The sequence below is a fragment of the Mobula hypostoma genome, chromosome 1, assembly GCF_963921235.1.
Source record: "Mobula hypostoma chromosome 1, sMobHyp1.1, whole genome shotgun sequence".
Classification (NCBI taxonomy): domain Eukaryota; kingdom Metazoa; phylum Chordata; class Chondrichthyes; order Myliobatiformes; family Myliobatidae; genus Mobula; species Mobula hypostoma.
The window spans coordinates 188,892,035-188,905,512 of NC_086097.1; the positions used below are offsets into that span (position 1 = coordinate 188,892,035).

General features: G+C 40.1%; 1 protein-coding gene across 4 annotated transcripts in view; it reads right to left on the reverse strand.

The window, feature by feature from the left end:
* The window catches only part of LOC134342764 (serine/threonine-protein kinase H1-like), a 62,812-nt gene that overhangs the window by 38,356 nt on the left and 10,978 nt on the right, over positions 1–13,478 (reverse strand). For 2 of the 4 annotated variants that reach the window (XM_063041324.1, XM_063041315.1), the window contains exons 3-4: positions 12,837–12,987; positions 10,913–11,579 (exon numbers count right to left, since the gene is read on the reverse strand). In XM_063041324.1, coding sequence (XP_062897394.1) covers positions 10,913–11,579; positions 12,837–12,904 — 735 coding nt within the window. In that variant the 5' untranslated portion in view covers positions 12,905–12,987. Of the gene's footprint in view, positions 1–10,912; positions 11,580–12,786; positions 12,988–13,478 lie in introns of those variants that run through there. The other 2 variants (XM_063041333.1, XM_063041304.1) reach the window with 2 other exon arrangements.

The window sequence follows — 13,478 nt, forward strand, 5'->3', positions numbered from 1 at the left end:
GTTGTCTGTTTCCATCAGGGCAGACAGGTCATCTTCTTCTATGTCTGCCTGCCTCGATGTCGAAGGTTGAGGTTCGTCGTCTGCTGTGGAAGGCTTGAAAAACAACAGTATGCTTGACTGCTTAGCCTCGCGCATTTTTCTATCATACTGTTCTTTGTAAGTACTCAAACCATCCTGCAAATATGCCCTAAACCTAAGTACCCTTTCAAAATTAAAGTCGTACTTTTCTGCAATCATTGTTGTCAATTGCAGTGAAAATCTCACGCAGTTGCTTCACGTTCAGTCCTTGGACGAATTCACTTTTGGTCCGTTTGCTGCTGCATTCGGTTTTGATTGTTATCCTTTCCTCTTCCAATTGCATTAGCTCTTCATTTTGGTCAGGGAATGCCAAAACCTCTTCCAACATCATCTTCGTCAACTTCCACAAGCCAAACTTACTTCGTCCTTACTTTGTTCACCACGATCGAACCAGTTAATTATGTCTAGTTTTACACTAAGTGCGACACCCTTACAAGCTCTTTTAATGCTTTTCCGATACCTTAGAACTCATCTTGCTAACGGATGCGCAAAATAAATCCACATAAAGCACAGATGGTCACAGGCAATGCCGGCTAGAATGCAGTTCCTGGGGAGGAGCTTGGCTGCTCGGGGCGCGCGCTGCCTTTTTTCGTAACAGTGGCAATACCTTCTGTTAGCGAAAACAGTTAACTAATGTAGGTCTTTCGTAACAGCGAGGTGTCGTAAAGTGAACATTCGAAAAGCGGGGGACACCTGTAATTCTTTAATTGTATGCAGTGTTTTCATTGACTTGTAACGGGGTAGTAAATGACACAGTATCCACACAGACAGGGGGTCTTGGGGCAGGCTCGCGCCTCAATCTCACACGCTTGGTGGGGCCAGAGATTATCTTCCCTAGACTTATGCAGCCGAGGAAACCAAAGTGTTTCATAGATAAAATACTGCTCATTGGAAACCCAAAGCAAAATTAGAATCTGCTTGACAATTACTATGTGTACTGTAAGTTACAGGTTTTGAATCAGGATCTTGTTAAAAAATTAGTTACAATGAAAATATTTGATTATCATTCTGAAATAAAGTTTTTTTTCACTAGAAACTTTTAATTTCCTGTACATTTTTGTGCTTTTGTATTTTAAGGTTCCCTCTGCCATTCCAGCTTATTTTCTGTCTGTGAAGATATTCTGGATTCAGCAACATCTCTCTTCTGGTACAAGCCTTTTCTGAAAGACAACTATAGCAGGTTTGTATAAGCACATACAGGATCAAGTACAGACCAATTGGACTGCAAGCCTGTCTCGCCATTCAATAAGGTCATTGCCATTTCAGTCTTGGCCTCAACATTCCATTCCTACTCTCTACTTCTTGACTATCTTGTTGTCAAATATTTATTGCTTTGCCTTGAATATATTTAATAACTCCACTCCTGAATTCCAGAGAGTCCCAACCCTCAGAGAAGAAATTCTTCCTCATTTCAATCATTAATTGTTCTCCTCTTATTCTGAAACTATGTCCCCTGGTTCCAGGAATCCTTGGTGGACAAAACCATTCTTTGAACATCCACCTTGTCAATTCCCCCCCTCGATAAAATTATCTCTAAACACCATTAAGTCTAAGACCAACCTGCACAAGCTCTTTTTATACATCAACCCTTTAACCTCAGGAATCAACCTCGGCACTGCTGTAATGCAAGGACAGTGGATTATGGTTATTTGAGCTATTGACCCATTAGAGTAGCAGCCTACTTGGGCCAACTCTTAAAGAACAAAAACTAATTTTTAAAAAAGCCAGGATTCTCTTTAATTATTTGAGACACTGTTCTGCTTAATTGGGGCAGAAGACTGTTGCTGAGCAGTTTCTAATTAATGTCAGTTGCATAGCTGTTGAACACTACACAGTGCTTTGAGCGAACAGTTTTTAAATTGCGGCAGATGCACGTTTGTGTTCAAAAACCAGTGATATTTGTCACTGAGAGTTGGCAAGAAATAAGCAGTAAGACAATTCAGAACTGTTTTGCTCACTGTGGTTTCAAGCATTCAGGCCTGGAAATGCCAGAAATAGCCGGGAGTGAAAATGAAATAACTTCACTACTTCAACAAGTTAGGAACTATAAAGAATTTGAAGGTACTGACAATCATCTTGACTGTTACAATGACATTGGAGATTTGGAGGATGCAGCTGTCAACAGCATTGCATGAAGGCAGTCCATTATCTGCAATAAGTGTTTGTGCTGATTTTGTTCACTTACAGTCAAAAGAACATGGCAGTGTACGCTGGATGAATTCCTCCATCGATAACTATTAAGAACTAATACACAGATTTATAATGCTGTAGTAGAATGGTAGTACTCTGTATTTCATTTAAATACATAATTTGTTACTCAGTTTGTGTCTTTTATACCTTTTTAACTACTTCCACAAAACTTTGTCTAATTGTGGCAGCCACTTAATTGGGCCAAAATGTACTGATCCCCATGTGTCCCAATTAACTGGAATCCACTATGTTCACTGTATTTCCTTAAATATAGAAAGTAAAACTTTCTGCAGTACTCTCGGTGCAGGGTTGCCACTGCCGTTTAAATTTGTATCAAACTTCCCCATCTCTTGCAATGAAGGACAATATTCACAAACATTTTAATTACTTGTCTCTTTTCAAAATACCTTGACTCTTTTATACCTTCAGTGGATATTTTGGCTGAATAAAAATGATTCTTTAGGAAAATTAAAAACAAAACATATTCTTTGCCGCTGACTATGTGAAATGAATAAACGATGAAAAAAGGATGTTTTTTTTTAAAAAAGGTGGATAGAAGCAGTTACATATCCAAGTAATGTCAACACATATAGAAAATCAGGAAATGAATATACCCAATCTGCTTCAGTAAACTGCAAACCATGAGTCGAAAAATATATTTAAAATATTGTAATGGGAAAGATTTGGGAACTACAAAGGAAGAAAGACCTTTTGATGGCTGTTCCATATATTGGCTTGTTTATTGTGCCTTTCAGTGTAGGGTTTTGGAAAATAAATTCAGTGGTTGTCTATTTGGTTACACTAGAGACTGAATAAAACACGATGAAGACTCTCACTGAAAGAGGTTAACATAGGTATAGTAGACAGAGTCAGTGCAAAGATTTGCAATTGAGAAATCCTAATTGCCTTAAAATCATCTAAAACACAAATGGAGACAATGAAAATTGTATGTATGTATCAGCTTCCAATGATCAGATCAGTTCTGTAGAGTCCGGCATGTAAAAAGTCAATAAATTGAAAATCTTTTTGATTTACAAGTGACACATACAGTACTTTTGCTTGAAAACTGAGCAGCTCTTGGTTACTTGCCCTGACTTCTCCCTGTGTAGCTTAGAGCTCAATTTTCCTCAATAATGCTCATATGAAATGGATTCAGATGTTTTACCAGGTTAAAGGTATTATACAGTGCCTTGAAAGAGTATTCACCCGCAACCCTTTGTTCACATAAATGAGTATTTACAACTAGGGATTTTGATCAATTTAAATGAGAATTTTTATTTGTGAATCACATACTCCTTCCACCACCCCACCACACACACAGTAGAGCCCAAAAATCAGGGAAGATTGTAAAGAATGAGAAATTAAAAACTGAAATGTCAGCTGTTCAAAAGTATTCATCCCCTTTGCTCAACACTTAGTCGAACCACCTCTTGCAGCTATTACAGCCAGTAGTCTTTTGGGATAAAGTCTCTATTAGCTTTGCACAATGAAATGGAGCAAGATTTACTCAATCCTCCTTGCAAAATTGCTCAAGCTGTGTCAGGTTATCTGGGGAGCAGTGGTGGACAGCAACCTTGAGGTCCTGCCAGAGACGTTCTATCGCCTTAAGGTCAGGATTCCGACAGGTCCACTCAAGAACATTAATTTTCTTCATTTGAAGCCACTCCACGGTTGCTCTGGAGGTGTCCTTTGGGTTGTTGTCCTTCTGAAAGACCAGATTCCTTCCCAGTTTAACTCCTTTGGCAGATGCTAACAGGTTTTTAATCCAGAATCTCTGTATATAACAGCATTCATCTTCCCATCAGTCCTGACTAGATTTCCAGTCCCCACTGCTGCCTCTGCCATACTTTACAGTAGGGATGGTGTTACCTGGTTGATTCAGTATTAGATCTACTGCATAGTGTTGAGTCTACAAAGTTCCACTTTAGTCTCATCTGACCTCAAAAGCTTCTTCCACAACTTTATGATATCCTCTAAGTGATGCTTTGCAAAGTCTTTATGGGCAAGGATATGCCTTGCCATTCTTCCATAAATACCCTTTTTGTGCAAGGACTTAGAGATTATGGAACCATTAACATCATCTCCAGTTGCAGCCACTGACTTCTGTAGCTCATTCAGAGTGATGGTTGGCGCCACAGCTGCCTCTCATACAGTGCTATTTTTCTCCAGCGACTGATTAGAGGGTTCAGCCTGACATAGGAAGTGGCTGTGGTTTCATATTTTTTCCACTATTTCATGATGGACTGCACTGAGCTTTGAGGTTTGTTCAGTGCCTTTGAGATGGTCTTGTACCCTTCCCCAGAATTGAGCTTCTCTATTATCACTTCCATGAATCACCTTGAATGCTCTTTTGTCTTCATTTTGGTTTGGTCTATTGAAAACCTACTGTACTATTGGATTACAAGGAGGTGGTGTACAGTATTCTTATGAATTCACTGAAAACAGGTGATCCTCCAATTTTCTACATCAACATATTGGATGCATTGGTACAGTAATATATTGCTAATGAGGAGAGTTGGCATAGTAACTACAAAGGGGATGAATACTTTTTCAAGGAACTGAATGTATATAAATTGCACGGACTCTCAATGGGCTTCATTTTCCAATAGCACAGAAAATATGGGCGTATGCTTTAATTTGCTGACTGTAAGGGAATGATTTTTAAACAGGATTCTGAGGGACTGTTTTCATCAGAGGAAAGTAATAGAAAATGAAGATGTAACTAATAAGAATCCTTCAGTTATGGTGGAGAACTTAATACCTTACTGAACTGGCAGAATAATCTTAATATTTGATAATTCACCTATCACATGCACAAAATTATGGACACATTATCACAATAAAATCTTTAAATGAACCTCAGTGTGAGACTTTGGCTGCCTCACTCAGGACTTGCCATTGATTAACGTTATATCAAATGTGTTTGTAGTCTGAAAATTGCAAAGTTAAGCTACATTTGAGTATGGTTATACTTTATACTTTATTGTCGCCGAACAATTGGTACTAGAACGTACAATCATCACAGCGATATTTGATTCTGTGCTTCACACTCCCTGGATTACAAATATTAAATATTAAAAATAGTTGAAATTAGTAAATATTAAAAATTTAAATTATAAATCATAAATAGAAAATAGAAAAATGGAAAATAAGGTAGTGCAAAAAAACCGAGAGGCAGGTCTGGATATTTGGAGGGTACAGTCCAGATCTCGGTCAGGATCCGTTCAGCAGTCTTATCACAGTTGGAAAGAAGCTGTTCCCAAATCTGGCTGTACGAGTTTTCAAGCTCCTGAACCTTCTCCCGGAGGGAAGAGGGACGGAAAGTGTGTTGGCTGGGTGGGTCGTGTCCTTGATTATCCTGGCAGCACTGCTCCGACAGCATGTGGTGTAAAGTGAGTCCACGGACAGAAGATTGGTTTGTGTGATGTGCTGTGCCGTGTTCACGATCTTCTGCAGCTTCTTTCGGTCTTGGACAGGACAACTTCCATACCAGGTTGTGATGCACCCTAGAAGAATGCTTTCTACGGTGCATCTATAAAAATTAGTGAGGGTTTTAGGGGACAGGCCAAATTTCTTTAGTTTTCTCTGGAAGTAAAGGCACTGGTGGGCCTTCTTGGCAGTGAACTCTGCTTGGTTGGATCAAGTCAGGTTATGGGAGAGAGCATTTAACAAATGAGGAAAAACATAATCATCCTTCATCAATTTTCTGTGTCCAATCAACTTTAATATAATTGAATAAGACAACAAAAGGAGAATGTTGAAATCTACAAAACAAACACCTTTCGTTGTCCAAACAATATAATTGCAAGTTGGAAGACTGAATGCTGTTACAAACTGTGCATCCACCTGTTTCTCAATGAAAATTCATATGTGGCAGGTCCAGATCGAAGTATCAACTGCTCTACTACTACACTCATCACTTGGTGAGTGTAGAAGTATTAGTTAAAGAGAAAAAAACAATGTTTTTTTCATATAACACCTTTCGAGATGTCAACAAAAAACAGTTCTGAGGCAATGAAATGCTCTTTGAGATTTGTAATGCAGAAAAATGGGTGGTGGGGTAGAGATACAACTCTATCAAAGGAGGTGCAAGGAACTCCTTCCCTCTGCTAGCTTACAAATCATCCTCGTGCAAGGTGTATCACCTGCTTAGCTTCCCCCCCCCACCCCCTGACCGACCAATCGAGGTCACGTGAAACCACGGCAGCAGACGGTGGATGGTCATATGAACAGCTGGTACATATCGCAAGTCCTGGTTATACAACCAGTGACGCCAGGCACACAACTTCTGAAGAATATTGATTATTTCTGGAGTCACCCATCTTGTAAAGACACTGCCCAGAAGGCAGCAATGGCAAACCAATTCCGTAGAAAAATTTGCCAAGAACAACCATGGTCATACAACATGGCACATAATGATGATGAAGAATGCAGAAAAATAGCAACTGGTGTCCTACAAATGGCACAGAAGGAAACAATCAGGTCACCTTTATCTTTAAGATGTTGGTTGAAGGATAAATGCTGGCCTAATACTATGAAAGATCCCTGGTTTAGAAGGGTTACCACAAATTGACACGGAATACTTTGTGTGGCAGTGACACACTTGTGAGAATATACATGCAAGGCATCTGCAGGCATGAGCATTTTTGTCAAATATGTAAATACCACCTGTGCAAAATTCTAACGCGTATATAAGGTGCTCTAATGGTGTGTGGGCCTCATCCACTGGATAGAGGCATGCTGCTTCATTGTTAGTCACATGCCAGGGCCTAAATTGGGCCCTGCTGGATTGATCTTCTCCCGTGGGGATTTGTTCTTCAATCCCTTATTAATACTGATCAGCCTATCTTCCTGTTCTGCCACATTTTTAATGCCCTCAACCAACCAGAGTTGATATGGCCACATATGTGGAAACAGTCCTTTGCAGCAGATGAGAGCTTAGTCATCAGGACTTAAAGGGAGCCTGCCTGATCTGGTCTTAGACCATGAATTCTGCCACTGGAAACCTGACTTAATGACAGTTCCTGGTTGGGCTTCCCAACTTCCACAGTTGCACCCGTGTCACGGCTCATCCTAAACAGCTCAAACAGCTGCATGACAGAGGAGTCTCTGACCTACAGGGTATTCCCAGGGACGGACAGATGCACAGACAGACACACACACAGACACACACACACACACACACACACACACACAAACATCAAATGCTGCTGGCAGATCATCAACTTGGTGGAAGATGCTCTTTGGTCGGCCCGAAATTTGTTGGTCTACCAGCACACTGAAATGTCTGTGGAGGAATGCTGCTGATTGGCACTTTCTAGGCTGCAGGGATACGTGCTGAAGGATCCACTGAAGTTTGTTGCAGCCACCACAAGGACTTAGTGGGGAAGGACCACATTGTGGGGTTCTTCACCTGCAGGAGACGAAGGGGCCCGGTTGGAGAAAGAAGCCACTTAATTATTGTTGTAGCAGTGTACCACCCCAGAGTGCCACCAGTGGCAGCAGTACCACTGACGAGTACCAATGCAATTGAACAGTATGGAAAGCATTGACTGCGAATGTAAAGAATGAAAAGGCAGTGAATGGTTTATTCTTATAAGTATTTTAAAAATTATTAATAAAGTCTATTTTGTTTAAAAACTTCCATGGTCACAACACCTTTCCTGCCACTGCAATTTGTTTGCTAGCCCAGTCATCCTTTCAATGCCCAGATAAAACTTCAATGGTGTCTGTATTCTTCTAGTCTGACCCACTTACCAAGCCTTTTTCCCTGCAACGACTGGCACTCTGCAACATGACTAACCCAAGCTCCTTTTAAACTTTTCCAGAATCAGCCATGCATCTTTCGAGGCACTGAAGAATTAGTAAGCCAATATCTATTTAGTACAAAAACTGATAAGGGCCAACATGCAGAAGGCTGTGGAACTCTGAACCCAGTCAATTGATCAAAACCTGACAGACAAGGTAGGTGCAGTATCAGATTTAGAGTTTCACTTGCTCCCTATTCGCCGTCTGGCTGTAGAATGGGGAACACGTTATATCAGAACATAAATACTTAATTTGCTAGAAAGTTGTTTTTGGGCCAGTCCTTAGGATGTTTAGATATTGATGCTGTTGGCTGTGGTAATTAAATACAAATGAGTTTGCCTTTGTGGAATCCTACCCCAGAACCTAGTCTGTTTTCTGAAAGAACACTGCTGTTATGTTGTCTAGTCTTTGACAAGTCAATGATATCGACTTGACAGCCATGTATGTGGATCACTACTAACAGCGATCTTACCAAGCTCAGTTTTACTTAAAATCAAATAGGTACAGCATTCAACTATTCGTTTGTATTCATTTTTTGTTATTGCTTCTTCCACTTAAAGTGTGGGTCCTGCTGAGTGTGGCCAGTTAGGAGTCAGTGAGAAGTTATCCTTCTGTACACTGACTTTTTCCAGCCTCCCCTCCATAAACTCTGTCTACATTTCTTACTACCTTGGTAAAGCAACCAGTATAGTCAAAGATTTCTCCCACCCCAGACATTCACTCTTCTCTGCACCCCTCCCATTGGGCAGAAGATAGAAAAGCCTTACGTCATGTGTTATAGAGAAGTACAGCACTGAAACAGGCCCTTTGGCTCATCTAGTCCATGTCGAAGCCACTTAAACTGCCTACTTCCAGCAATCTGCACCTGGACCACAGCCCTACTAACCATTACCTGTCCAAACTTCTCTTAAACGTCAAAATCGAGCTCGCATGCGCCACTTGCACTGGTAGCTCATTCCACACTCAGGAATGAAGAGGTTTCACCTCACGTTCCTTTTAAACTTCTCTCCTTTCACTCTTAACACATGATCTCTGGTTGTAGTCCCACCGACCTCAGTGGAAAAAGCACCAGGTTCAAGGACAGCTTCTATCCCTGTTATGACCGTTGAATGAACCTCTTGTATGATAAGATGGACTCCTGACTTCATAGTCTACCTCGTTAAAGGCTTGCACCTACTTGTTCAGCTGCACTTTCTCTGTAACTGTAGCATCATATTCTGCACCTTCTGTTATTGTTCCTTCCCTGCACTGCCTTGATGTACTGATGTGATGAAATAATCTGCGAAGATGTACGTTCCCCCCTCGCTGTGAAATGGAGACATTTCTTTTTCTCTTATTAGGGAGAGAGAGAGCCTGTGGTATGTTGAATACTGGGTGAATGAGTAGTCTTTGGGGTACTGCATGTCTGTGTCTTTGCTGTTGCTTTGCTACACGCTTGAGTTCTCAGTGGTGGGTGCCAATGCTTTTTTTCCCCATGGTGGGGGGGGGAAGGGGTATTGTTGCTTGCTGCCGCTTACGGCAGGAGGGAGGAAAGCTGGGGGGTGGGGTTTGGAGTTCTAACATTTAACTGTCATTCATTCTTTGGGGGCACTCCTCTGTTTTTGTGGATGGTTGCAAAGAAAAAGCATTTCAGGATGTATATTTCTCTGACATTAAATGTACCTTTGAAACAAAGTTCTCCAGGATATCTCAGTATATGACAATAGTAAACCAAATATAAATAAGATTAGAAAGGTTATCCCTAAAATCAACTGCCTGGTCACCCCAGGTGGATCTTATATTCCCATCACAAAGCAGGAGCCCATGCGATCAAATATAGATCATCTGGGTGGAAGTTGTTGGTGTCCAGCTTCTCAGGATTTTCACAGAATCTAGGTCGTACATGTCATATATGCTTTGGTACTGATAATGATGAAGTACAGAGGATGAGCTCTTGGTGCCAGAATAATGCTCTTGCACAAAAGTTAAGAATGCAAGCCCTGAGATAGCACAACATTTTTCAAAAGCTTTACTGCTGAGAGTTGCAGTGTTTGCCTCATAGTGTTAACTAACTTAACTGCAGGACTTTTACTTTTGACAGCATGAATCTAGAGCATGGAAGCCATTGATCCATAAAGCATTCTAGTATCTATCAGAGTCCTCTATGTTCATCCTGCTACTCATGAAAGGCATAGAGGAGTATTCACCTGCAGTCCAGCTGAGGAACTATAGGGTTAGAGAACATTGGACTCTGGCATGACCAGGATGAGGATCAAGGTGTGGGTGTCTCTATCTCCATTGGATGTGTTTTTAAAAAAATCTCATCTTAACAATAATTAGCACGTTATCTCTAAGTTACATCTTCTTGTTCATTTGCTATTTTTGCTAATATTGTCAAAAAGGGGAAATGAAACAAATTACTTCATATATAAGGCATGAGGGCACTAGGCCAGTCTGATATTCTACAAATCATTCAGCACAGTGAAGATTGTCTCCACAGAAGTTGAAGGCCAGTGCAGCAGGAGGCAATCATGTTTATTGCACACATTACAATACAATATTGCATCCTGATCCAAAAACTGTACCTCATGAGTTGCTGCAGAAGGTCAATATTCCCTCACTCAAGATGTTAGTATTCAAGTGGACAGTGGCTGTCAAAATAGAAACTAATTTTACCTTTATCATTAAAGTCAGCCTTAGAATTCTAAAGGGCTTATGTATGTATGGTTATTTCGAGAAGGGGCTATACAGAGTCAAGAAATGAACAGCTCACAGCTTGTAATTGAGAAGTTTAAAGTTTAAAGACTTTAAAAATGAGTTACAACTTTAAACAAACTATTCCATAAGTTTCACCTACCTCACCTACGTAACTGTACTTGCACTTGAGAATCATCCTGTAAAGCCTGGTCCGGTTTTCATCTTCAAATGGCATAGTTCCACTCAGCAAAATATAAGAGATCACACCCAAAGCCCACATATCAACAGCATTGGTGTAAGGTTTTCTCAGTAGGATCTCTGGTGCTATGTACTCTGGTGTACCACAAGTGGTCCTCATGCACCAATCTCCACCTTTGTTCCCAGAATTGGCTAGTCCAAAATCAGTGACGAGGATCTTGGAGTCTGATCCTGGGTGATAATAAAGTAGATTTTCCGGTTTCAAATCTCGATGTGTAATCCCCAGGGTGTGTAGGTATTTTATCCCATCTAAAACCATCTGCAGTACCCTCGTGGCATCTCTTTCTGTAAACGATCCTTTGGCAATGACACGATCAAAAAGTTCTCCACCAGTCGCCAATTCCATCACCATGTAAATGCGATCTTGAGTCTCGAAGACCTCAATCAGCTGGACGATGTTGCGGTGACTGACCCTTCTGAGCACACTGAGCTCAGACTCACAAACTTCCTTTCCTTCTTTTGCCTTGGTCTCAATCATTTTGATGGCAAAGGGCTGCTTGGTGGCCCTGTGTTCAACTCTCACCACCCTGCTGAAACTTCCTCTTCCAATAAGAGCCTTGATGTCATACCTGATTAAAATGAGCAGTAACTTTGGTTACATTTTTTGGATAGAATCTCTTTAAAATGTATTGTTTCAAATTTACAGTTGACAAGATATGACTGGAATCAAATAATAAAAATGTTGGAAACATTCAGAAAGTCAGCCAACATTGGTGGCAAAAGAAACAAAGTTAACAGTTCAAGTTGGAGACCATTTGGCAGAACCGTAAAAATCAAAGTTGAATTAAATGTTCGGGCTTTTGGACAAGTATGTACACGCAATGGGTAAAAAAACAATAAATAAATCAAAACTTCCAAGTTTTATGTTTTTTCCTTACAAGAGATATTCATATAATTATATAATAAAAATGTAAACTTCAACTTAATCCCTCCTAACTAAATTTACCTGCTTATTCAATCAGTGTGTATTTCATGAGAATAAACAAAGTCAATAAGGCAAATATCAAACGGAGAGCATTTCCTAACCTGAAAATAAATGAGCTCATTTGTCTAGATAGAAACTTAGATAAAGCTTGCTTCATCACTCCCCACCAGGCATACAGTTGCCAGACCACAGATTTTCTTTTATGAAGTTGGAAACATTTGATGTATCAGCATAGATTAAACTTTTACCTGTTCATTGGCCAATCATAAGTAAACAATACTGTGAAGATACTTAGACTATGCATTGAATTTCTGAGTCTGCCCCTAATATTTGATTTGTCCCCAAATGCTCTACCAACTGGTATTTTTTGGATAATTTGTCCTTTAATATTTACCACGTAACTCACACGTTTCCAAGTTAACAACTGGATAAATAACAGTAATGAACTGTCAATAGACAAACAGCAAATTCCAGGAATTGTCACATGCAGCAATCCACCATAAATATATTCTGAGTATATTGTTGTTAATGTTCCAAATACAGCCTGATTACACGCTGGTTCTCACAAAATGGTGGATTCACCCCTCCCCCATAGTCTTGCCCCTTTTCAAAACGAGTGGGATAATCATCAAACTTTAGATATACAACTGCGTGTCTGTACATCTCTATTTCAGGGAAGATCTTCCAGCAACCTCTTTCCATTGTTCTTGATCAACTTTACAACTATATCTCAGCAATATACAGATATTTGTTTTCAATATGGGGAATGGTCCACAGAGCAGAATCTTTCACACTTAGCCACCCTCCTTATACAGATAGCCATCTGTCATGCCTTCAGACTTTCTGATTACCAGAGACTTGATCCAGATAGTCTAATGAAGTGCTTTAGCAAGCAAAGTACCATTGCATGGTATCTCCACTGAAGTATAGAGTGATGGATGGATTTAGACAGGAATCTTCATTCTGCATTTCGTTCAAAAGTTCACTTTGATTTGGTGCTCTATGTCAAACATGTAGCAAAGGATTTTTTTTCTACTGCATACTGAAGAAATCTGAAATAAAACAAATGAATTCTTAAGACTTAAAAGCCATGAACAAATAATTCAGGATTTGGGGTTTGTAAAATGGTAATAAGCTCCAAGTTGCTTCAAAGGCACGGTGGACAAGAATGGACAATAAATATTTTCATTTATGGTCAAAGGCAAACACAAAAGGAATTCCACAAACCTGGCCTACAAAGCTGAAGGTTTGCTGCTAACAATATAAGAGACAGAAAGGGAGGAATATAGAGCCATCAAGAATAAAGGAAGCTGATGGTTTTTGATACCTATGCCTATTATTCAATTTGTGGAAGGAATATTTGCAAGTGTTAGAAGGGAGCACATTTCAACCAAAGGACTAACTCCCACGAGACTAGCTATTTGATCCACACTGTAAAGACTAATTGGTTCAGGGGTGGTGCTGAGGTGGTGCTTGCTGGTGCTATAGCACCAGCAGAAATTACCATAGCACCACCAAGAAATTAACTGAAATTTGACATACA